The sequence below is a fragment of the Amblyomma americanum genome, chromosome 1 (genome assembly GCF_052857255.1).
Source record: "Amblyomma americanum isolate KBUSLIRL-KWMA chromosome 1, ASM5285725v1, whole genome shotgun sequence".
NCBI lineage: Eukaryota > Metazoa > Arthropoda > Arachnida > Ixodida > Ixodidae > Amblyomma > Amblyomma americanum.
In genome coordinates, this window is record NC_135497.1 from 195,745,308 (window position 1) to 195,767,402 (window position 22,095).

At 40.7% G+C, this 22,095-nt stretch overlaps 1 protein-coding gene across 5 annotated transcripts in view; it reads right to left on the reverse strand.

Moving 5' to 3' along the window:
* Positions 1-22,095, reverse strand: part of Herc4 (HECT and RLD domain containing E3 ubiquitin ligase 4) — a 118,770-nt gene that overhangs the window by 17,946 nt on the left and 78,729 nt on the right. For all 5 annotated transcript variants that reach the window (XM_077648201.1, XM_077648200.1, XM_077648204.1 and 2 more), the window contains 6 exons: positions 20,386-20,505; positions 18,305-18,397; positions 11,783-11,950; positions 7,801-7,848; positions 5,126-5,221; positions 188-306 (listed from right to left, as the gene is read on the reverse strand). In XM_077648201.1, coding sequence (XP_077504327.1) covers positions 188-306; positions 5,126-5,221; positions 7,801-7,848; positions 11,783-11,950; positions 18,305-18,397; positions 20,386-20,505 — 644 coding nt within the window. The remainder of the gene's footprint in view (positions 1-187; positions 307-5,125; positions 5,222-7,800; positions 7,849-11,782; positions 11,951-18,304; positions 18,398-20,385; positions 20,506-22,095) is intronic.

Here is a 22,095-nt window from a genome sequence, read left to right on the forward strand (position 1 = left end):
CAGCAACACAGAAGAAACTAATGAAAGACAACCAAATATTTCATTGCAGGGATATTAGCACTTCATATCCTATCACACAAAATAGATGGAGTCGATGAAGCACTTCCATTCCAATCTCCAAATCTGCATGCATTGCCCACGGCTATCTTCAGCCAAATGCAGAGAATGTATAGAAATAGTTACTAACTGCTTGAGGAGCTTCTTGTACAGAACCAGTGGAAATGGTAGGGCTATGATGGTGAAGTTGTATATGGCCAGGCCACAGACGATACCAATCAGGTAGTACATGACGTCTTCTTCAAAACTCTGCATAAGGTTTTAGAAACAGCTATGTAAAAGCCATGCATATACATATATCAAGCAACATATACAGAAGACCCTTGTTAAAATAAAACAACTACATGCCAAGCCTGCCACAGTCCTGATTAAAATGCATACAATTTCAATCACATTACTCTGAATGAAAGAGCACTGCAACCAAGGGTTATACAGAAAATAACTAGAAACAGTTTTTCATGCACAGCAGTAAGGCACACGGAACAAGAAGCTGCAGTTAGTTTCATCAGCATTTTGTTGGAATGATTCACAGGTACGTGGCCATGCCATTGCTTGATACAAGATGGTAGTAACGTAGTCACCAAGGTCACTGTGAATGTGCACAACGTGTAAGGTAAAAAATGTCCCACTTGCAGATTTATACTACCCAATTAAAGCTAAAGTAATCCAAACTCTAACAAGGTAACCATGTAGGCTAGTTGGTGTATTTCAGACACAAGTTCACCAGCGGAAGCACGAGACACCACGAGAAGAAGAACACAGGACAACGCTGGTTATGTCTGTATGTCTGTGTGTAGTTATGTCTATAATCCAAACTCCTGCAGTCTGTGCATACCTTGCAACAAAACACTGTGTTGTAGGTACTATCGTCAATGATGAGATGGCTTCAACAACTTGCCCATATGGGCAAAAATATTGCCCATATGGAATTTTTTTTGTGCGTGTACCACTAATCTGGTGTTCCACAAAAAATTTAGCAATGTTCTAAATGTAGTCTTCCCTGGACGTATAACAGATGGCAGTACATTACGGGCATGCACCAGTGCATTGTAAGCTGCTTCAAGAAAAAACGCAAAACCGTCTGTTAGAAAATTATACCGGTGACTCTATGGGCACCTGCGCGCGTTCACGCCCAGTGCCACCCAGCGCCAGACATCAAAACTGGGCATGCACCTCCATGTGCCAGGTGCTAGCTCACTACCCTGCTCGCACAAACGCGCTTGATCAGAGAGTTTCATGCCGTGAAGAAAAGAGCAGCTATAGCAGTTGCAGTCAGCTCGAAAACTCCTCATGTTGCGGGAACAGAACATCCTCCGATTGGTGTATACCCGCATGCCACTTATGGGCGTGCGCATGGCTGGTGCAGTGCAGGTAGCACAGCAGCCAGTACTTGGCATGCGGCACGCATAGTGGAAATGTTGCAAGATCATGTGCAGAACTGCCTTCATAGAGCTCTACTACAGAGGCGGCAGCAATCAACAATTTAATAGATGCCAGAATGGGAAGCCCAAAGTCCTTCGTGGATGTTTTTTTACAGAAACTAACTCCTTTCATTGTTCGACATGCATTTGATTTTTACTATGCCAAATAACGATAACCTAACCCAGGGTTTTCAACCTTTTTCTCCTCAGGGAACCACGACAGCGTTCAAAATGTGCTGAGGAGCCTCATCATACATCTTGGCTTCCATTTCTCCCAGTCTGATATGCATGCAAAAAAGAGCAACATATGCACGGCCTCTAAAAACATGTTAACGTTCAGTTAATAATGACTGACTACATAGTGAAACACTCTTCTATAAAAAATTAGAGTGTAATTAGTCACAAAACAAAGTGGGTAAAGGAAAGGTGGTGCCTGAGGAATGCAAGAATTAAGGTGCTCAGGGAACCCAGAAAGAACTCCAAGGAGTCCAAAGGTTCCATGGAATTCAGTTTGAGAACCCCTGACCTAACTGTAATATGGCATACCAAATATATTATTTTCCTACATATTTCCTACATTTTGTACAACAAATTGCAAGTTATGAGAATGAACAAAAATTACATTCACGTTTTAGCACAAATCAAACTTAAAGGTCAATAGGCACCTAATTTTAGTTGTGTGTTTTCTTCCTTCTAATGATGCATTAGACAATAGAATACATGGATTACCACATGGTATTTGCCTATGACCGCTAAATAATTTATAACTGAATTTCTTCTTGACGCTGGTTCGTTGTTGTTCCGGTTTTCATTTCATCAAACGAACCATGGCTGTGATGTATAGTTGGTGTTTAGGTCACGTGAGGCAAAAAAAAAACTGCAATATATCTGCTGACACGAAGTTTTAATTCATTACAACACTTAAGCCAGCCTGCTTTAAGAGCTGGAATGACAAACAACGTATCAGCAATTGCAGTGTTTTTCATGCCTCAACGTGGCCTAGACAGCAACTACACGTCATAGCCATCGTTTTGTTGATGAAACCAAAACTGAAACAGTGTAAAAAAAAAACAACTGAATTATAAATTATTCAGCGGCTGTAGGCGAATACCACAGGGTGATCCACATATGCTAATGTCTAATGCATCACTTTAATGCAAAAGCATTACATGGCTCATCGGTAACGAAACCCAATGTCAAGAAAAAGTGGCGTCCCAAAACCCACGTGACCAGGCAAAGAAAAATAAAAATTATTCCGAAAGTGTGGGGAATCAAACCCAGGACTTTCAATTGCGAGGCGAGCATGCAATCCATAGGCCACAATACTGCATTTCTTCTAGGCGAACAAAGGTGAACCTAGTATATGTGTTGCCTAATGACAGTATGCTAATGAGTAGGTGTGTCATTAGAAAGGAAGAAAAAACAACAAAATAATAAAAACAAATAAAAGGAAATAACAAAAAAACTATGCTTCTGCATTGAAACCGTGTAAGTAGTCTTAGGTGACCTCTGCAATTTTTAAAGAAGAAAACAAGAAAGAAAAAATTCGGTGTCTATACTCCTTTGTAACAATTGTTCAAAGTCACGCGCATTTATGATGCCAGGAAGTCAGACCTGAATGTGACCAAAACAAACAGCTATGCTTTACAACTTCAAATGCTTGTAGTGAATATGACTAAATGTCTACTATTCCACAATAGGCAAGCAACATGCTACACTGATCGAGTGCTAACAAACTGAAAATATGTGCAGGCAGGATTCAGTAAATTAACTCTTTCGTTATCAAGCCACTAGGCATCGATCACCGTTGATAAAAAAATAAAAACTGCTACGACAGCACGACTGTCGCCGTTATGGACTTGCTGAGTCATCTGGTTTGTTGTTCACACACTGAACTTTCATTTCCTGCATAACTTGTATTTTTGCCGCAAGTTGGTATTTTTTGAAATGCACTTGAAGTTAAGTGTGCAGCGTCAAACGCTCCGAACAAGACGTCAAAGTTGGGAACGGCGCGCGCTCGAAACAACCCCGCTGCACACAATTCTGCTGTCTCTACAGCATTTATTTTTGATGCATCGAGTAGCAGGGACTTTGACGATGATGTTGCATCGTCAGATTTTGTTTCCAAAGCTAAAACTGCGCAACCAGATCCCGGAACGTTGGACTGTTTGTTTATTTTCTTGTTCCCAGTCGGTTTGCGCAAACAGGAGCGCTTCTATGGAGCTGCTACGGTGACGTTGTGCCATCTAGTTTGTTCTTCAGAAACTACAGTTTCATTTTCTGCATAGACTGAAATTTTCTCATGAGGCGCAAATTTCTGAAGTGCCCTTGAAGTGGAGGCCACGGCGTAGGGCGCTCCCAGCACGGCGACGGTGTGCGCTCGCAAAAACCCCGCTGCACACGATCCTACTTCATCTGTAGCATATATTTTCGATGCATCGAGTAGCAGGGTCTCTGACAATGATATTACATCACGGGATTTTGGCTAAGGTGCTCAAAACTGTGGAAACAGGGCTCAGAATGTTGGCCTGTTAGGTTTGCTTTTGGTTTATGGTATGCTTGTGTGAGCAGAGCGCCGCTATGAAGCATATGAAGGCTCTATGATGATGCGGTGCCATCTGGTTTATTTTTCAGAAACTAACTTCATATTTCTGTGTAGATTGCAATTTCCCCACGAGGCGCGAATCTTTGCAATGCCCTTGAAGCAGTGGCTATGGCTTAGGCTTCTCCAAGCATGGCATGGAGTGCGGGGACAGTATGCACTCGAAAAACCCTGCTGCATGCGATTCTACTGCATCGGCAGCTGATATCTTCGATGCATCGAGTATCAGGGCCTCTGACAATAGGATTTTGGGTCAGACACTGAAAACGCGCAACGGAGCCCGGAACGTTGGCCTGTTAGTTGTATTTGTATAATAATTGTGTTTGCAGAATTTTTCGTGATTTTTTCCTGAAATGATATTAGCTACAACTTGAATTTTTAAAAAGCATGCTTATCAAGCTTTATTTTGGCCCATAAAATAATACTACGAAAAAGTTCTTTTGTCTGACTGTAATAATTATATCAAGGACACACTGAAATCAGCCTTTCCAAAGAGTGCAAAGAAAAAATTTTTAGCTGAAAAAGTATTTGAGTTATAACTTTTACATTTTAGTGCCAAGTTATAAAAAGAATTTGATCATTTTGCAATTGCTAGAATTTTTTAATTAGTTATTTTGGTGAACTATTGTCACATAAATACAAATTTCTGTTCCTCTTTAATTTTTGCTGTTTTTCTATTTTTTCACAAACAAGTATTTCTGTTGAAATAAATTTGATTAGAAAGCACTTCCATTCCAATCACTGTTATGCATTTTGTATACATATACCTATCATACTTTTTCTAGGAAAAATGTTTGTCTGAGACCTATGAAAAACGGTCCCTTTTCCCGTGGTAACGAAAGAACTTTACTCTGAGGCTGATGCTGACAGGAAGTGAAAAAAAAAAGTGATTAGCCCAAAGAAAACTAAATTGTCTCACCATACAATACTAAGAAATCTGAACCTTGACTAGAGTACTCTGTAACCTTACGTAAAGACCACTGAAACCAATACCAGCAACAGCATGCTGAGGAATAGTGACAATTCTATTCATGTCCTCCCTTACCTGTGTGTTGAACCAGATGCACCGGGACTCTGGGTACTCTGTGAACATTCCATACTTAGGGTCCAAAATCTCCTTCAGTAACAGGAGAAAAAACTCCTGCATAAGTAATGACATATGCATGAAAATATTTTAAAAAAGAAATAGTCTGAGTGCACACACAGATACACAAAAGACCTCACATTTGCTACATTTACAGATTAAGCAAGTTAACAGTTGAGCCTTGATGAAAATGACAACAGTATGAATGCAAAAAAATTTTGCCTGCTCCTTCTTTTTCCACTAAAGAGTAACCCACATAGAGCGAACTTTCACAGTGAACTTCACGTGGCAAGCACCAGCGCAGCGAGATGCCGAAGGTGTTGCAGCACATATAGTGAAAAACAGGTAGCTGCCGCCCGACCGTTGCCGCCGCGATTTCAGTGTTGCTAGAAATGGCGAGATTCTATATACTCGATGAAATGCTGAAAAGAACAGCTTTGTATTTACACTTAAGCTATTATTTATTCACTGACGACAAATGGATGAATTATTATTTATTATTTTGACCCCCTTCTGAACCAAAATCGTTAACCTGCTTGAACCTCCCGCGCTTCCCGACACTAAACAACACATACTTGCTAAATCTAGCAGCTTTAAAAATGCAGAAGCAATCTCAAAATTTGCCCCGTTTCATTGCTAAAAATTTGCGGTGCAGGCATCTTTAGACAAAAGCCAAGGCTTCGTGTGCCTATCATTTGTAGCGGAAGCGAAAAATTGGTGGTGAAGCGAGAGGCCCCGCTTTGACGGGCACCGCAATATTGCACGGCAGGCGGAAGTCGGATGCTGTCGTGCCCTGATTGGTCTGCACTGACAGCTCACATTGGCCACTTACGGCAAGTGGCTGTTCGCCAACAAACTTATCTAGCTGGGCTTGATCGGCAACAAATGGCTGCCCCATTCGCCAGTTTTTCACAGGTTTTTCGCTCCATGTCGGTCGGCCTTAAAGCAAACCAATGCACATAATGCAGTGTGCTGTACGACTAGCTATACAATGAAGATAAAAAATATGAACATTAATCCAGAATTAACACAATGTAATTAACATGCCTACGAAAGAGTTGGACATACACACATGCATGGAGCCTTAACGGAATAATAAAAGAGCTCATTAAAATGACTCTGAAGTAGTGCAAGCACATGCGCACAAAAAATAGGAATAACGCATTGCAAATGATCCTAGGCACACAATTTTACCCGTTGTAAAACCCAATGTGTTGCTGAACTTAAAATTTCAGAAAAGTGCACAAACCAGAAAAATGCATACGGGAGAACAAATCCCCGATGCTGCTTCACAGTTAACATTTAGCATCTTCATATGTATCAACGTTACTCAAATAAATGCTTCAAATTACCAGTTCAAATGTAATTTTTTTTTCAGGCACAGTTTATGGTTTATGGTTTATGAGGTTTAATGTCCCAAAGCGGCTCAGGCTATGAGAGACGCCGTAGTGAAAGGCTCCGGAAATTTCGACCACCTGGGGTTCTTTAACGTGCACTGACATCGCACAGCACACGGGCCTCTAGAATTTCACCTCCATCCAAATTCTACTGCCGCGGCCAGGATTGAACCCGCGTCTTTCGGGCCAGCAGCCGAGCGTCATAACCACTCAGCCACCGCGGCGGCCTTTTTTCAGGCACAGTATACCGGGTGTTTCACCCAAGATGTTCTGCAATTTCTAAATATAGGCTTTTTGAGTTAGAAGAGTGCTTTTTTTTTTGCACAGCATTGTGAGCGATGTAGCGCATCAGAATAAAGCTAAGACGTGCTAACTAGTAGGTTCGCTAACTAGTTCGCCCATCTTAGCTGTATTCTGATGCACTACACCGGTGTAGTACACAATGCTATGCCGAAAAAAAGGGCTCTTCCACCTCAAAAAGCCTATCTTTAAAAATTGCAGAACATCTTAGGTGAAACACTTGGTATAACTCATTCACATCAAGGCTGCTATTCAAGGCTGCTCAAGCTGAGGTCAAGGGCTCGGCTTTTTTCCATGGCTGCTGAATTTTGGTAAAGGCAAGATGTGAAAACACATGTATAATAAGATTTGCACATGTGCTAAAGAACCCCAAATGGTTCAAATATTAGCAAAAGCCCTTCACTACAGCCTACCTCATATCTTACTATACAGCTTTTGACATGTAAAAAGTAATAAAAATGTCTCACTTCAAGAGAAAACAGATTTGCCAGGGCTGCCACACTTGAGACAGTGTATGACAGTCACTTGCAGTAAAATGGTATGTTCTATTATTGCAGATGCCATGTAGTGCTCTGATAGCTTGGCCAAAATGCTTAACATTTTACTGATTTGCACCACAAGTTATGAGAAGCACAAGTGGAAGCAACAATTAAGTAATTTATTGCAAAAAAACAGAAGAAAAACACAGGACTAATGCTTATTCTACCACTCATCAGGTGTGCTTTCTTTCCCTTTGTACAATTCACTTCAGGCCTCAACGAGCAAGGGTGGCAGATCGGACTGGTTGGCATATACATGGCATTTCGCAAGTGCACGAAATGACCTATAGTACCAGCATTTTGTTCATTAATTTCAGCAGCTGTAGCCAAAATTAAAGGAGGCTTATTTACCTTATAAACTGGACACAGACAGTAATGTCAAACACAGAGAGAGGCTTGCCTTTTTCACACCCCCAGCATCCACAGCATCTTCTCCGTGAAACTGGACCTTTTCAGTAAAAAATAAATAGCAACAACATTCCTTATTAATAAAAGAATATCAACACCGTGGCAGAATACAGTGCAAAAGCAGACAATCAGATAATGTAAGCTTTCCAACGGTATAGAGTGCGAGGACATACGGGGCACTAATTTCTGCCAGTGTCTCTTTGACAGAGTAGTATGCAGGATCACATACCGTGAACTGATGTAGCGCTTGCTTCAACAGAGCATTACATTTTACATCTTCTGTTATTCATTCAAAATTTGCAGAGTTTGTTGCTGCGAAATTTTATTTGGTAGCAGGTTTAACCCCTTAAAGGTCAAATTTTTTCCTCTGAAAAGGTGGCCCCAAAGTCAATCTTTTTTTTTATTGATGCTACACTACGAATAAGAATGCTAAATTAGGTACAAAATTTTATTTAAGGGTTACAATGGATGGTAGTATTTCAGTTCACAAATCAGTTCTATTGGAGGACATGCCATGCACTACCATAACAAAACAATGCACAGCTGAACGCCTCGAAGTAAACTGAGCAAACAAAGTGGAGAGTGATAACCCATGTGAGCATTGGAAATAAGCTAAGCGAGGTGCCAATCAAGATGTAAGCTTTCATACACCTCGACAAGAGCAGATGACAAGCACAAAGAAACCCAAACTCCACGAGTGCAGCACAATAAACCATGCAGAGCACTGAACAAGGCAAATGTTATTTTTTTTATTTTTTTCTATCGCAAGATAGAAGCACAAAAAAATGATTACTGCATGTCTCAAAATATGGTGTACTTTCAGTATGGCGTGAAATTTAGAACACACGATAACTCTTGTGAACCTCAACAACGGCAGGCGACAAGTACGGAGGAAAAAAAAAAAAAAAACCACGAGTGCAGGATCATAAACCATGCAAATCATTGAGCAAGGCAAAACTTAGTTTTTTTTTCTTTTTTTCTTCAGCAAGATAGGAGCACTAACAAAAAGATGGTGTACTTTCAGTATGGCATGAAATTTTGAACACACAAAAACTGCCAAAAATGTACTGCCGTGACCATGTGGGTTGTGCCTGCACCGCTGTACATATATGGCAGTGACTGCAAAGGGTCGATATCAATATGGATACCTTCTGTGTAGTCGGACAAACTCCCACGTTGTTTTCCAAAAGCCAATGTGAAAGAACTTTAAATCCATGGGCAGTATTATAGAACTGTTCAGGCATGCTAACCAGTATGAACGGAAAATTGCTAGATCCTGGCAGCAAGGTAAATAATGCACATAAGAAATATGTGAAGCCACACCACGTGGTTTTATAAAGTGGTACAACTAAAGCAGAAGAACAAATAATTCTCAAATCTCCTCCGAGATGTGTTCTAGGAGCTGCAAAAGATGTGCTTAAAGTTTGCGAAATGTACAAGGCTGGTTAGGTGACTTATCTTTAAGCTTGTAAGTTTTTTACACATTGCATTGCTTTACTCAGTCAGGTCAAGCCCCGGTTTGTGGGTATAAGCTAGAGTATTAGCGCAGCACCATCTGAAAAATTCTATGGCTCCTTTAGCTAAGCACCTTTCTTGTGTACCTATTGTATAATTCCGAGCAAGCGACCGCCCCCCCACCGCAAGTCAAAATTACTGGCAGAGTAAAGGGGGCACTATCCCGGAACAGCGCCGAAATCCAAGATTGCGGCAATATTTTCCCGCCAGAAAAAAAAAAAAAAGAAAAACGAAACGGCGCGGAAATGTGAAATTAACAGTGAAGTTAAGAGGGCCCTTGCATGGGTGGGGGCACTTGTTCAAAATTTTATGGTAGTCCTGGCTACCATCTGTCTGAAACATCCTGCTGAGAAATGTTCAGTTTTATTTAGGTGCAACATGACAGAGCTGAGTGTTAAGGGCCACTACCTTACTTTTTTTACTAGCAGGCATAAAACTTTATTCAGGTGCATATTAATCACATGGATGAATGGGCTAATTATGGCTTTCCGCTTAGACTTTTAACCTTGCTAAAGGGGGGCACCGCTTTCAACAATACCTTTTACTTTTTTTATGAATTCTGATAAACCTCTTGAATGTTAGTAATGCTTTGAAACTGAAGTACACAAAATTTCAGCAGTTAAGAACTTCTCCCCCACAAAATTTTGTTCTTCAACCATCTTGCGAAAAATCTGCAGACTCGACAAAATGCAAAATGTGGCAGAATACTAGTTCAACATTCACTATATTTCTGAAAGCATACTATGCATGATCACAATTTTCTTTTGCCTTAAATTTTTTACAACGCAGTTGGCACAGATAGGTCTAAATTGTAAACAAGATGCCACAACAAAAATCTACAATCCATCAAAATAGAAAAGCCAAGATTGCAATCGCATATTGCCGAGCTCTGTGAGAGCAACAAAACAGGGTCAGATCAGACAAAACTGAGAAGAAGAAATCGGCTTCACAAGGTGCACACCTAGTCAGAAAGCTGGAATGGAGAAAAACACCGATTTTTCAAGCATTTTCCCGGTATGCAATGCTACTGCGGTTCATGTATTTTTAGTACCTTCTGGCAGATTTCAGTAATCAAACTTTGGGATAGCACAGAAAATAAGGCATTATAGTGGATACAATAATTTTCAATAACTATTTCTATGGCCATTTTTCAAGCTTTCAAAGCCGCATCCCCACTTAATGGAGCAGAGACATTAAAATTTTTGTTGTGTATTTTTGCTGTCGAGTAAAGCATAAGGCATTAGTAAACATGAATCACCATGTCAAATTCGGTTTCAGTAGCTGAAAGAGGGTTGCTACATCATATGTGAGCACCAGATCACAACTTTTCAACTTTTCAGCTTAATTCTTTGTATAAAGGTATCATTTATGGGTACTTTTAATACCGTCATATTGTAGTTCCACTAGGGATACATTTCCTACTAGGACTGAGGGCAAAGAGGGAACTTTGTTCTAGACAGTGGTTGCAAGCTGATCCTTACCGGGATGAAATTAAGCAGTCAAAAAACCTAAGGCAAGGTTAAGGTCCACTTGAAGCACAACAAATGGCAAAATTTTCTACATTTAAACAGCATGCCAAACTACAGGAGCTAATACGCATGGCAATGTGCAGGTGTTGCTCGGACCATCTCAACTCCATGAATGGAGATTGTAATGTAAAAAATGCACGGTTGTGAGATAATGTCATCAGCAAACAAAAATAACAGCTAAAGCTTGCCAAAAAAATGTCCCCGGAGGAGGAGGCAAAGAGATAGAAGGAAGTAGTACAGGCATACCAAAAAAAAAGTCACTGAAGAAGCAAAGTAAAGTTACAAATGGTCTGAAATGCGCAAAACAGCAGACCTTTTAATGCGAAAAGCAGAAAAAAAGTAATCACTGCTACTAGTCATGTAAGACTACCTTGTGGTGAAAAGGTAAATATGCAGACAATAAACGTGGTAGAACATTTAAAAGGGGTACTGAGGACAATTCTATCCAATTATTAGTTCTCAGTGAAAACTGATTCTCTGCCTTTTTCTGGCTTTGTTGACTTTTTCCAGCAGGAAAAAACGCATTTAACGGTGAGGAAATTGTATTTAAAAATCTTCCTGCCAGTAGATTCAAACTCGTGATGCCCTCACTGAAATGGTCGGGTTGCCACTGCTTTAAAGTGAATGGTGATGTAGCGTAATCTATGGGTTCCACACCCAAAAATTGTTATAAATGCACGCATTTTACTTGCGAAATTGGCCAATGATGGCGACACCTGTAATTTCGTTTTTGGCCTTTCTAGCTTATAAAAGGTCGTTTTTTGGTGAGAGTGGTCTCCTTGCAATACAAACGTAGCATGCTACTGATACAGGCCAACTTCTACTTGTCCTCAGTGCCTGTTTAAAAGTCATGACATCTGCATTATGCAAAAATGGACAAATGCATTCACCCAGTTTTCTCAACAAATAGCCATCATGTCATCTAGTCACCTTGAGAGGCTTCTTGAGGTCTGCAGCAGACTGGTCGGCCAGCTGGTTAAGAGTATCATTCACTATATTCTCCCGGCCAACATACAACACCAAGTATGGATTAGAAGGTGGCACCACGGGCAAAATCAGGCTGGCAAATGTCTGCTGGCAGGCTGATTCCATTGCTTGCTGTAAGAGTAACACAACACATATTAATAAAGTTGGCAAAAAAATATTTAAAAAAAGAATAGAAGTTGGTGCCTAGTTGTTTATGCACATCCCTCGCATGCAGGAGGTATGGAATCCGATCCCAAGAGCTGCCAGGTACCCATCAGTGATGTAGATAAAAGCTTGACCCTGGTCTGGTGCTCGGCTTATTTAGAGTGAAATGCTGAGGAAATGGGTCTTTGACCCCACCTTGAGAAGATCAGTTGGTAGGGATACGAAAATTACCTAAGGTGGAGTAGAATTTGCAATAAGGGAGTAATTACTCATTGGCATCCACCCAAGCACAGCCATAGAACTGCAAAAAGGAAAGCTATACAGCTTCCACAGAAACTTCTTGAAAGCTTCACGGAAAAAAAAAAAAACTACAAACATTTCTTTAACTTCAAAGTTTCTGTGGAAGCTGTACAGCTTTCCTTCATAGCAGTGTGGATGCGCTTAGATGGATGTCAATGAGTAATTACTCCCTTATTAAGAATATAACTTGCTAGTGGTTGCTTTAAACGATGCAGAGCTTTTTTTCCCGTTAAGCAGAAGAACAGAAACATTAATTTATGACAAACAATTACATATCAAAAGGTTCTGTTTATTCAAAGAGAATCCAACAATTAATACTATTTTCATTATTTATGCATGAAATGTAACCAAATTTGGCATAGTTTTGCAATGTTTTATGCTTATTTAAAAATTGCACCTTATTTTCAGCTAGCTAGTATAGTTCATGAGTAATTGCAATTAACTCTTTTGTTACCATAAGAAAAATGACTGTTTTTGAAGGGATGGAGACCTTAATTTTTCCTGCAAAGTATTCGAAGTGCAAAAAGTGAAATTTATATTGAAACTGATGGCAGTCAAATGTGCTTCCTGAAGGCATTTATTTTAACACAAATATTTTGTGCGAATATGCGAAAAAAATAAGCAAACACACTAAAAAGTTGAAAATTAAGAAGAAAAAAAACTGCAGGGGACACTTAAGCTCCGCCTTGAGGATATGATGCATAGCGTAATGGGTTACTTCCCATATATGCAGAATGTCGTTCTCTACATTCATAGATCCCTACATTCGATTCACTACCTAGACCAACTTGCTACTCTTTTTTATTTATTAATTCTTCCGGGATTTTTCGCTCACAGCCAACGCCTTCAACGCCGCGTGAACCTGATGCTGCTGATGCTATGTACGGTGAAACGGATGCGCTGCGCGAGCGACAAACCATGTAGAAGCGCTGTCGGGCGCCTTGCCGAAACGCGCAAGACTCAAGTTGCGAGAGGCCTTTTCCGAAGTTTTAGCACTGTTTCAAAACCACTCACGGTGATTGCAGAGGCTGCAAAAAAACGAGCAGTACACGTAAGCTAGGTTGGCTTCCTGCAAAGCACTGCAGCACGTGGTGGTTGCAGGTCAAATGCCACATAGGGTGGCTTCCTCGCATCACAGAGGTGTCACATAAAAAATGTGACGCCAGGACAAAAGCTACTGCCATTGTCACCCCATCTGCTCCGTGACAGTAGATGCGAGCAGAGGATGACTGCTAGAAAACTACAACAACCGACCATGTCGGTTGTGCGCGAGCGGCACGAAGGGGTGCTGACCATCTGGCTACCAGCTATTTTCACCGCTATATCTTCTGCCAACGCTTGCCGCATCACCACTAGTCACCTGTGTATTGAGGCAAAGCCTGCCATCTGCCATTCACATAGGCATGGTTTGGCGCAAGGCAGTTCGATATATCTGTTTTATGGGGAACCGCTTTCGATTATTACAGTAAGGAATGTATGCGTTTGCTCAAAATATTTAGCAACAGTCTGATATAGCCAATAATTCGTAATATCTGTGTGCGCACAGTAACTGAATTGAATGCTTTACCATCAGGCATTAACTGAATGGAATGCTTTACCATCAGACATTGCCACAGAATCTGACCTAAATAAGTTTGAACATCTTAATCATTCACGTTTCAACAACTAAATATATATATATATATATATATTTTTTTTTTCCTGTTTCTACTTCAGTATACATTTCCCAGTGTTGTCTTTTTCTTCTGGTGATGTGTTATTCAATCCATAAGTTTTCCTGCATTGCGTATTGTTTAGACTCTTTTTTTGTAGATTCCCACTTTTCATTAATATTTTTTACTTGTATCTGTTTTATTTTAGTGCATTATTATAACCTCTAACCAATTCCTTGTACCCCCCCCCCCCCCCCCCATGCCCTCGTAATGAGGGCCTTTGAGGGTATTTTGAATAAATAAATAAATAAATAAATAAATAAATAAATAAATAGCTTGAAAGTACTCTACAATGCTTTGATTCTAAATCGTTTCAGATGATTTCGGACCAGTCAGAAGACATCCACAGCTTTCACGAACAACTTTAGCTATTATGAAGTGCCAATCCTAAGTTGGTGCCCTGATTTCTACCAGGCCTGAAGTAGATTCTTTTTTGGGGCAGATGGAACTAAATCTTGTCCTTATGATGTCGAGAAACTACAGAAACCAGACACATAATTCATGACATCAGTGTGACGCGTAAACCACTTCCATAAGCAAAAAAAAAAAAAACAGACAAGCGGAACATGAAGAAGCGGAAAAAAGCTTTGCTTCAAGTAAATACATGATTTTGAAAATCTGCATTGTGCCATTCAATCTCTTTTGTGTGCCAGAACAATTCGAAATATTCACTTTAAAACTGTTCAAAGAGAATTGCTATTCACTTCAAACGTGCTTCGAACCAAAAAACCACTTTTCACGCAAGCCTTAAAGTTAGCATATGAAAAAAGATGCGCAGCAAGCGTCCTTTATTTTGTATTAGTGCTTTTGCAGAAAGTGAATTATTATCAAGTATGTCACATATTGATTGCCATTATGACATCAAAGCTGAAATTGGTCCAGATACCTTTTCCAAGCACAAATTAATATCTTCACAAAGTCATCCCAATGTGAAGTAATTACTAGGGCAGAAATCCCAGTACAATTTATGCCTTTTAGATCCCAAGAAGTCGTCCATATGCTTTTATGCTTTCAGCAGTCGTTAAAAAAAAGGAAAGCACTCCCCATAATGAAATGCTACGGACTTCTTCAATATAGTAAAAGAATACCGGAGAAGCACAAACAGAAAACTTCACTGCACTCTTAAATGTCTATGTCACTAACTGCTCACAATGCAAAAGCTAGGAAAAGTAATGGTAGAGTGTAAGTGCTGATACCATGTACCAATCAATGGCTTGATGCATTCAATACATACTGAGCTGATTTACTCCAACACCTGTAAACTATGCAGATGAACTGCCAAGGGTTGGGGAAAAAAAAAAGTTATAAAGTGAATCCTTCAAATATTGAAAGAGTTTTATCTTTATATTCGGCATGCCCTCCTTTCAACGTCCTCTGGACACCTCCTGGTCAAGCGACACACTATTTAAAAAAACTCACTCCTGCAAAAATCTGTTGAAAAGGTTCTTAACAGCGAAGTTACAAGTCTCTCTATCCAGTAATTTCTAGAGGTGTGCGAATATCAAACTTCTGGCTGTGAAGCGAATACAAATAATAAAAATTGGCTGAGAATCAAATCAGATAGTTTCAAATATCAATGCAGGTTGTTTTAGAACAGTTTCAAATACCAGTACAGTAGTTACATTAAGATCAAATACTTTCCACAAGCTCCTGCAATAAAAAGAAACATGTATTCAAAGTTTTGTTTTCACCACTCATGAGCATAATTTAGTATACCTGTAAGGCCTTGCAGGCTTTAGACAATAGAGGAGGGAATCATGTAGTAGGAATAGTAACCTTGTTGTATGATGATGATGATGACGATGATGAATTTATGGTGCAAGGGCATCTGTGGCCCAAGAGCGCCATGGCACAAGCTTTTTTCATCTTGTCAAGGTGGGGTCAAAGACCCACTTCGCAAGCATTTCACACTAAAAAGGTCGAGCACCAGGCAGGGGAAAGCTTGTACCCATTGTATCACCGGTGGGTACCCGGCGGCACTGGGGAATAAGCTTGTTGTAGATTAGCTAATACCTTGTTTACAGTTCTTTGTAATATGACAGTTTGACTTAATGCTTACATGACAAAGGGGCTTACTGACTGCTGTCATGAAGCACTGTACGGTAGCCAGACACTTTCGTCACTGGAGGAGTGATGTCAGCGAACGCTAATTGGAGGGGCAAGGTGCAGGGCAATGCTGGCAAAACGGATACAAAAGTGGCTGCTCGAGCTCCCACGCTAACAGTACCATCCCATTCACGCTTCTCAGTGCACCTGAATGCAAAGCACAGGCTGTATGAACCCGCTCTAAATACAGTATTCACAGCGGCATGCAGTCTGCTTGGCTCTTGAGTGTCAGTTTCGCCTGACTGCAAGCCCTGTGATGGACTCAAACATTGTCGCAAATCGAAGGTGCAGAAATGAAGCCCCACCAGCCACGCCAAGTGGTTGGCATGGTTTCATTTCCCCTGCAGTGGGCCACAGTGTATACTGTGTGGTTGCGTGGCCTTCCTTCGACATTAATATTTCTCTCATAACTTTTCTTCTTGTCTTCTGTGGCCGAAGGTGGACAGTTTCCAGATGAAAATTGTCAAGGATGAAAGCAATCGCCAGGAAACAACCGCGGCAACGCATGTGGGACACAGCTTTGCCCCTTCCGCTATCCTCCAAAAGACCCGCTGCTCGTTGGTGCCTGTTCACTTTCATAGCCAGCTTGTTCATAGCTAGTCATTAACTGCATCATGGCATGTACGTGTTTTCCACGTGCTGGCTGTTGATTCTATGAGGAAATAGAAAATAAAATGGTGTGGCAAGTGCGAGAGAGAGATAAAAAGGAAGAGGGAAGGCAGGGATGTTCACCAGAAGGGTGTTCTGGTTGGCTACCCTGCACTGGGGAAGAGGGATAACGGGATTGAAAAGCGAAAGAGAGAGGGGGCGAGGGGCACAGTCACAACTGGTCCCTCAAGCCAGTCGCTCTCAGGAAGCAAAACAATGCCTTGTGGGCCTTGAGGGCAGTCGCAGCAAGCAGAAAAAGCAGAAATTTTGTCATTTTTATGTTTTTAGGAGGTTTGAGTACCTCGAATAGTAAAAAAGCAGTGCGAATTAAATTGAACAGTGAATATTATTCGCAAACTGTTTGAAATTTTAAATAATCACACACCCATAAAAATTTTTCTCGAACATCAGGCAACCAGCCTTCACAAGGGTTTCTTTCTCTTCACTTCAGGGAAAGAGGGGAAGATCCATCAAAAGTATACATCGACAATCCCATTTGCACCGAGCTACGTAGGTGCATGCTTTCAGCTGTTGTCAGGGGACAGTTGGTCATAATAGCGAAGCCCGCATTCCACTATGCTAAAACACTATTATCCTAACAGAAGAAATGAAAAGCATTGTAAAAAATGAGCTGCACATTTAATAGGGCGCTGTACTTGTACATACTAAAAAAATAGTGCACCAGTGAGCACATGATAAAAATACAACACAAAAATGAAACAAATAAAGAAAAAAAACACCATGCACTCCAACATGAAAATGTAAATGGACAAGAAAGCAAAGCTAAAATGCCTCATCTTAAAAAAGCGGCACAGTTAACATAGCAGGCGTAGCTTGCAAGAGACCAGATACAGAGAAAATGCATCACCCCTCAATCAAAAAGCCAAAACAATGGACTAATGAAATGCTTGGGCCCCTTCTAAGCATGTGCACTCATTTTGACACAAATGAAAGAAAGCTTGCATGAGGAGATTGGCTATGCTGGGAACAAGTGAGAGAGTTCTTTGGTCTGAGTGCATATGAACACTGCTTTCAAGTCTTGTGACAATTCTTTTTAACTGTGGTTGTTCATTTGAAATGTCTGGGGGCCCCTTAGAACCTGTCAACAGGCGGCCAAATTTATAATGAAAAGAAAAACTATGCAACAAACACAACCTCAGAAATGTATGTTTATGTCATTCACTCATGCTGCTTGGTTTGTTAGGTATACAAGACATGGAATAGAAAGAAAACAACAGCACAACATGTTCAAGTTATCAAAAAATAAAACGGTGATTAATATATAAAGAAATATTCAGTAACTCTACAAAAGTATAGTCATACACAGCATAAAACAGAATCACAATGCTTCTTTTGCATCTATGATTGCAATACCCTGTGTTGCATGCCCTGTTATGGGATGGTATAATTTCCTTGCAACTCCATAAATGGGGAATGATAACTGATAGTACTCTTACACAAATAAAAATACACTAGTCAAATAACGCTAAAATTTGCACAGTCAGAAGTTGAAAACAGGCTAAACACCAGAGTAAACAAATAAAAGCTTCATCACCTGCATCTGGAGATGAGAGTCTGTCTGCAGAATGAGCGTCTTGGCTTGAGCGTTGAACACAAAGGGGTATTCACAGAAGTACACCTTATGGCTCTAGTGAAAAAGAAAGATAAGAGATAGAGAAAGCAGTGTAGGTATTTACAAAAAATTATAACTTTCATTTCCTCTCCCCATCTAAGCTGCAGAAAAAACAAGAAACAGCATCAACAAAGTGAAAACTAAGATAACCACTTTTTATTCACTGATTTGTACTCACAGTGAGAGGCATTTAAAGAGGCAAGAATTTGCAAACAGAAAAAAATAAAAACACCAAGTATCAAATTAACAAAACCAATTTTCTGTAAATGTACCGCTATATCTCATGTTATTTCCTTTAAGACCGAGCATACACTATATAACACATAGATGTTTTTTTCATCATTTCTCAAATAACACTCCTGCAGCATAAATGCAGCTGCGAATCGTGTGGCACTTGCAGTGCTACCATCAAGTTACCATTACAAGAATTAGGTTTAGGTTTATGAGGGTTTAACGTCCCAAAGCAATGGAGGCTATGAGAGACGCCATAGTGGCGGGCTCCGGAAATTTCGACTACCTGGGGTTCTTTAACATGCACCGACATCGCACAGCACACGGGCCTCCAGAATTTCGCCTCCATCGAAATTCGACCGCCGCGGCCGGGATCGAACCCGCGTCTTTCGGGCCAGCAGCCGAGCGCCATAACCACTCGGACACCGCGGTGGCCTCCATTACAAGAATTGTGCGGCAAAAAGGGTGCTCTGAGTAGCCTTTCAAACAAGATTGTTTTGTCTAAATTAGTGTTCTGCTCATTGAAGCCAAGTTAGCACTAGATTTCTTACACTCTCAATACAAACTTGAAGGGGTCATGAAGAACTTGTTAGTCTTATCAGAAGTGCCTCAATGAAGGATATGTGCGCACGCTATAGTCAGATACAACTCAAAAATACAGTGGTGAATGCCCCTCAAAGGAGGCCCTTGAGCCAATGGTGTTGAAAACTTCTAATCACATCACAGTTCATCCCCTAGCATGAAATTGCAGGTGGCTGGTAGGTATGTACCTTCATGAAATGGGATTAACCGCAACAACATGGCAATCGGTTCCTCCTTGGCTTAGCTTGCCTTGGTGCCCAAGCGGATCGGGGCAAAGCCAAGGCAAGCTAAACCAGAAGTGAAGTTATGCCACAAGAGACAGAGAAGAAGAAAAGAAGAGAAAAAGAAGAAGGGAGAGAAATAGCTTCAGCTGCCATGGGCCCAAGGAGATCAACGCAAGCCAAGGCATGTCGAGCCAAACCAAGAGAGAATGAGAGAAGAGAGGTGAGAAGGACAAGCAAGAAGAAAAGAAGACGAAAGTCAGCATGAAACAAGAGGTGAGAATCAAGAGAAGGAGAGAAAATGGAGGGACACCGTGGTTGAGAAAGAAATGCACATGACGGCTCTTGCCGAATGTTTTAACTAAGCCATAGATAGCCTAGTTTAGCCAGCAATTTTTATAAATTAAAACAAAGCATAAAGCTTGGACAAGCCCAATGAGAGGGCTCACCCAGGCAATGTCAGACAACCCTTTGAGGTCAAGTAGGTAGGGCAGCTATAAATGCACGGAGTGGTGTCACTATAAGGCCAATGCAGAACCCTTACTCTTGACTCCTGATCATGATTTGATTTTAGAGTGCAAGGGCAGCTTGGGCCAAAGAGCGATCATGGCTAACATGTTATATCTCCACAAGGTGTGGTCAGATACCCATTTTCCCAAAGCTGTTCACCCAAGAAAAGCCTAGCATGAGGCCAGGTGAAAGCATGTGCCCATACAAAAACTGGTGGGTACCTTGCAACACTGGGGATAAAACCCTGCACCTCAAGCTGCTCAAGCCACTATGCCACGGCTGTGGCTTGAACTTGACTCAAATTCTGTACACAATGACCTCCTATACAAATATAATGAATTAAAATATAACCCGCCAAAATCGTTTCAGTGTCTTGTCCCTTAAAACACAGTGTTCCAGCTTCCTCATAGCATTACATAACTTGAAAAAGTTGCACAGCAGCCAAATGTAGAAGCTTACCCGGTCTTCTCTACTAGTCTGAATCCAGTGGATGTAGTCTAACTGAACATCCACCTTATCCGTGACATCAGGTATATAGAAGTGTTCATACGATACCAAGCCACCACACTCTTTGTTCACCTATTAAGGAGAAAAAATACATATCATAGCAAACTGAAGAAAATGATTACTAGAAGCATTTATTTATATGCTTACTGGCAGGCTTCAATGTGCAACACAGATGTTTTAGTTTCAGTAAAAGGAAGTGGCATAATGGCAAAAAAAACTGCTCCAAAATTACCAAGTGTCACTTTTAGATATAGGGACACAATTAGCATACAGAGAGAGGAGTGTAACAGCACTGATGCGGCGTTTTAGCATTACTGTAATGGCCTAAACTGATTTAAGCCCAACAAGGCTGTTTTGTCTTGAGTGAAAAAGCTTCTGAATCTCATTCTAGCTTCTATTTCTATCTACAGTTTTTAATACTTTTCTTTTTTCGAAGAAATGATTCTTGTTATCCCCCCTGCTAGTGGTATAGAAATATTTTCATACCAAGCCCCATCAGATATAAAGTCATTATGTGTTTACATAACTTTTGCAGTATTTGCACTGTTATACTCTGAAAACTAAAGAGCTTTTTGTATCCTGGTATTGGTTTTTTCTCCAGTAAGAGCCGATGATGCAAAATTACAAGCAAAACATTTTCCAACTCTAGAATTACTGGCATTCAATATAAGGTCCAGAACAAGAACTTTAAAGCCAAGGGTCGGTAGAATTTATCTAGCTGGTGATGACTGAAATTTTTATTGCTAAAAAAGCAACATGGGGAGCTAACCCCAAAGCCTAAAACAAGGCTTAAAGCAAGTGTTTTTCACTGTTCAAATCCAGCCAATGCACAAGGTTGACCAAGCATGGTGACAGAAGAGGCTGACAATTTTCGCTGAAATCAATGCCACTGCTCTTAAACAGGCACATATACGCACTTTCATATGCTCTGGAATGAACTAAATATGCTGTAGATTCTCGATGATATTGTCACGGCTAATACAAATTTCGGGATGATACGAATCTGTGAAATTTCCTGGCTGGTGATCGCACCATGAGCAGACCATGATAAAGCACATCCCACATGTCGCAAACATCACGAGCACCAGTTGCACAGCACGCATTGCGAGCAGGGGTGCACGGCTGTAAATAAATCTCATCAGCCATAAATGATCTACGTGAACGTGTTTTGCATGCGGATTTTGTTCGTTCTAGACGCCGCAAATATTTTCTGCTGCCTCGTGAGATATGTATCACTGAGATTCTACTGTAGTTCTTGAGTTAAGAGCACCGAATGAGTAAGAATAATCTTATTGTTATGATAAAATACCAACACACTCAACATACCGTATTTACTCGCGTAATTTGCCCACTCCTTTTCCTAAAATTAAGACTTCCAAAGGGGCTGCAAAAATTACGCGGAGATTTCACGAACATATCCTAAAACTCTACGAAGGTGTTAAGATGGACAGCATACTGTATGTTGTCGCATATAAGCTGACCCCACAGCCACGCTCCTCGATGGCCAAAAAAAGTTGATTTTAAATATAAGTCGACGCGAACCCAAACTCTATGCCCGTGCCAACCCCTGCCCTAGACTCACGTTATGTAGTTCCCCGCGTGAAGGCATAACAGCGCGTGCGCAGCTCAAAGCAATGAACGCGGAATGATAGAATCGCAAAG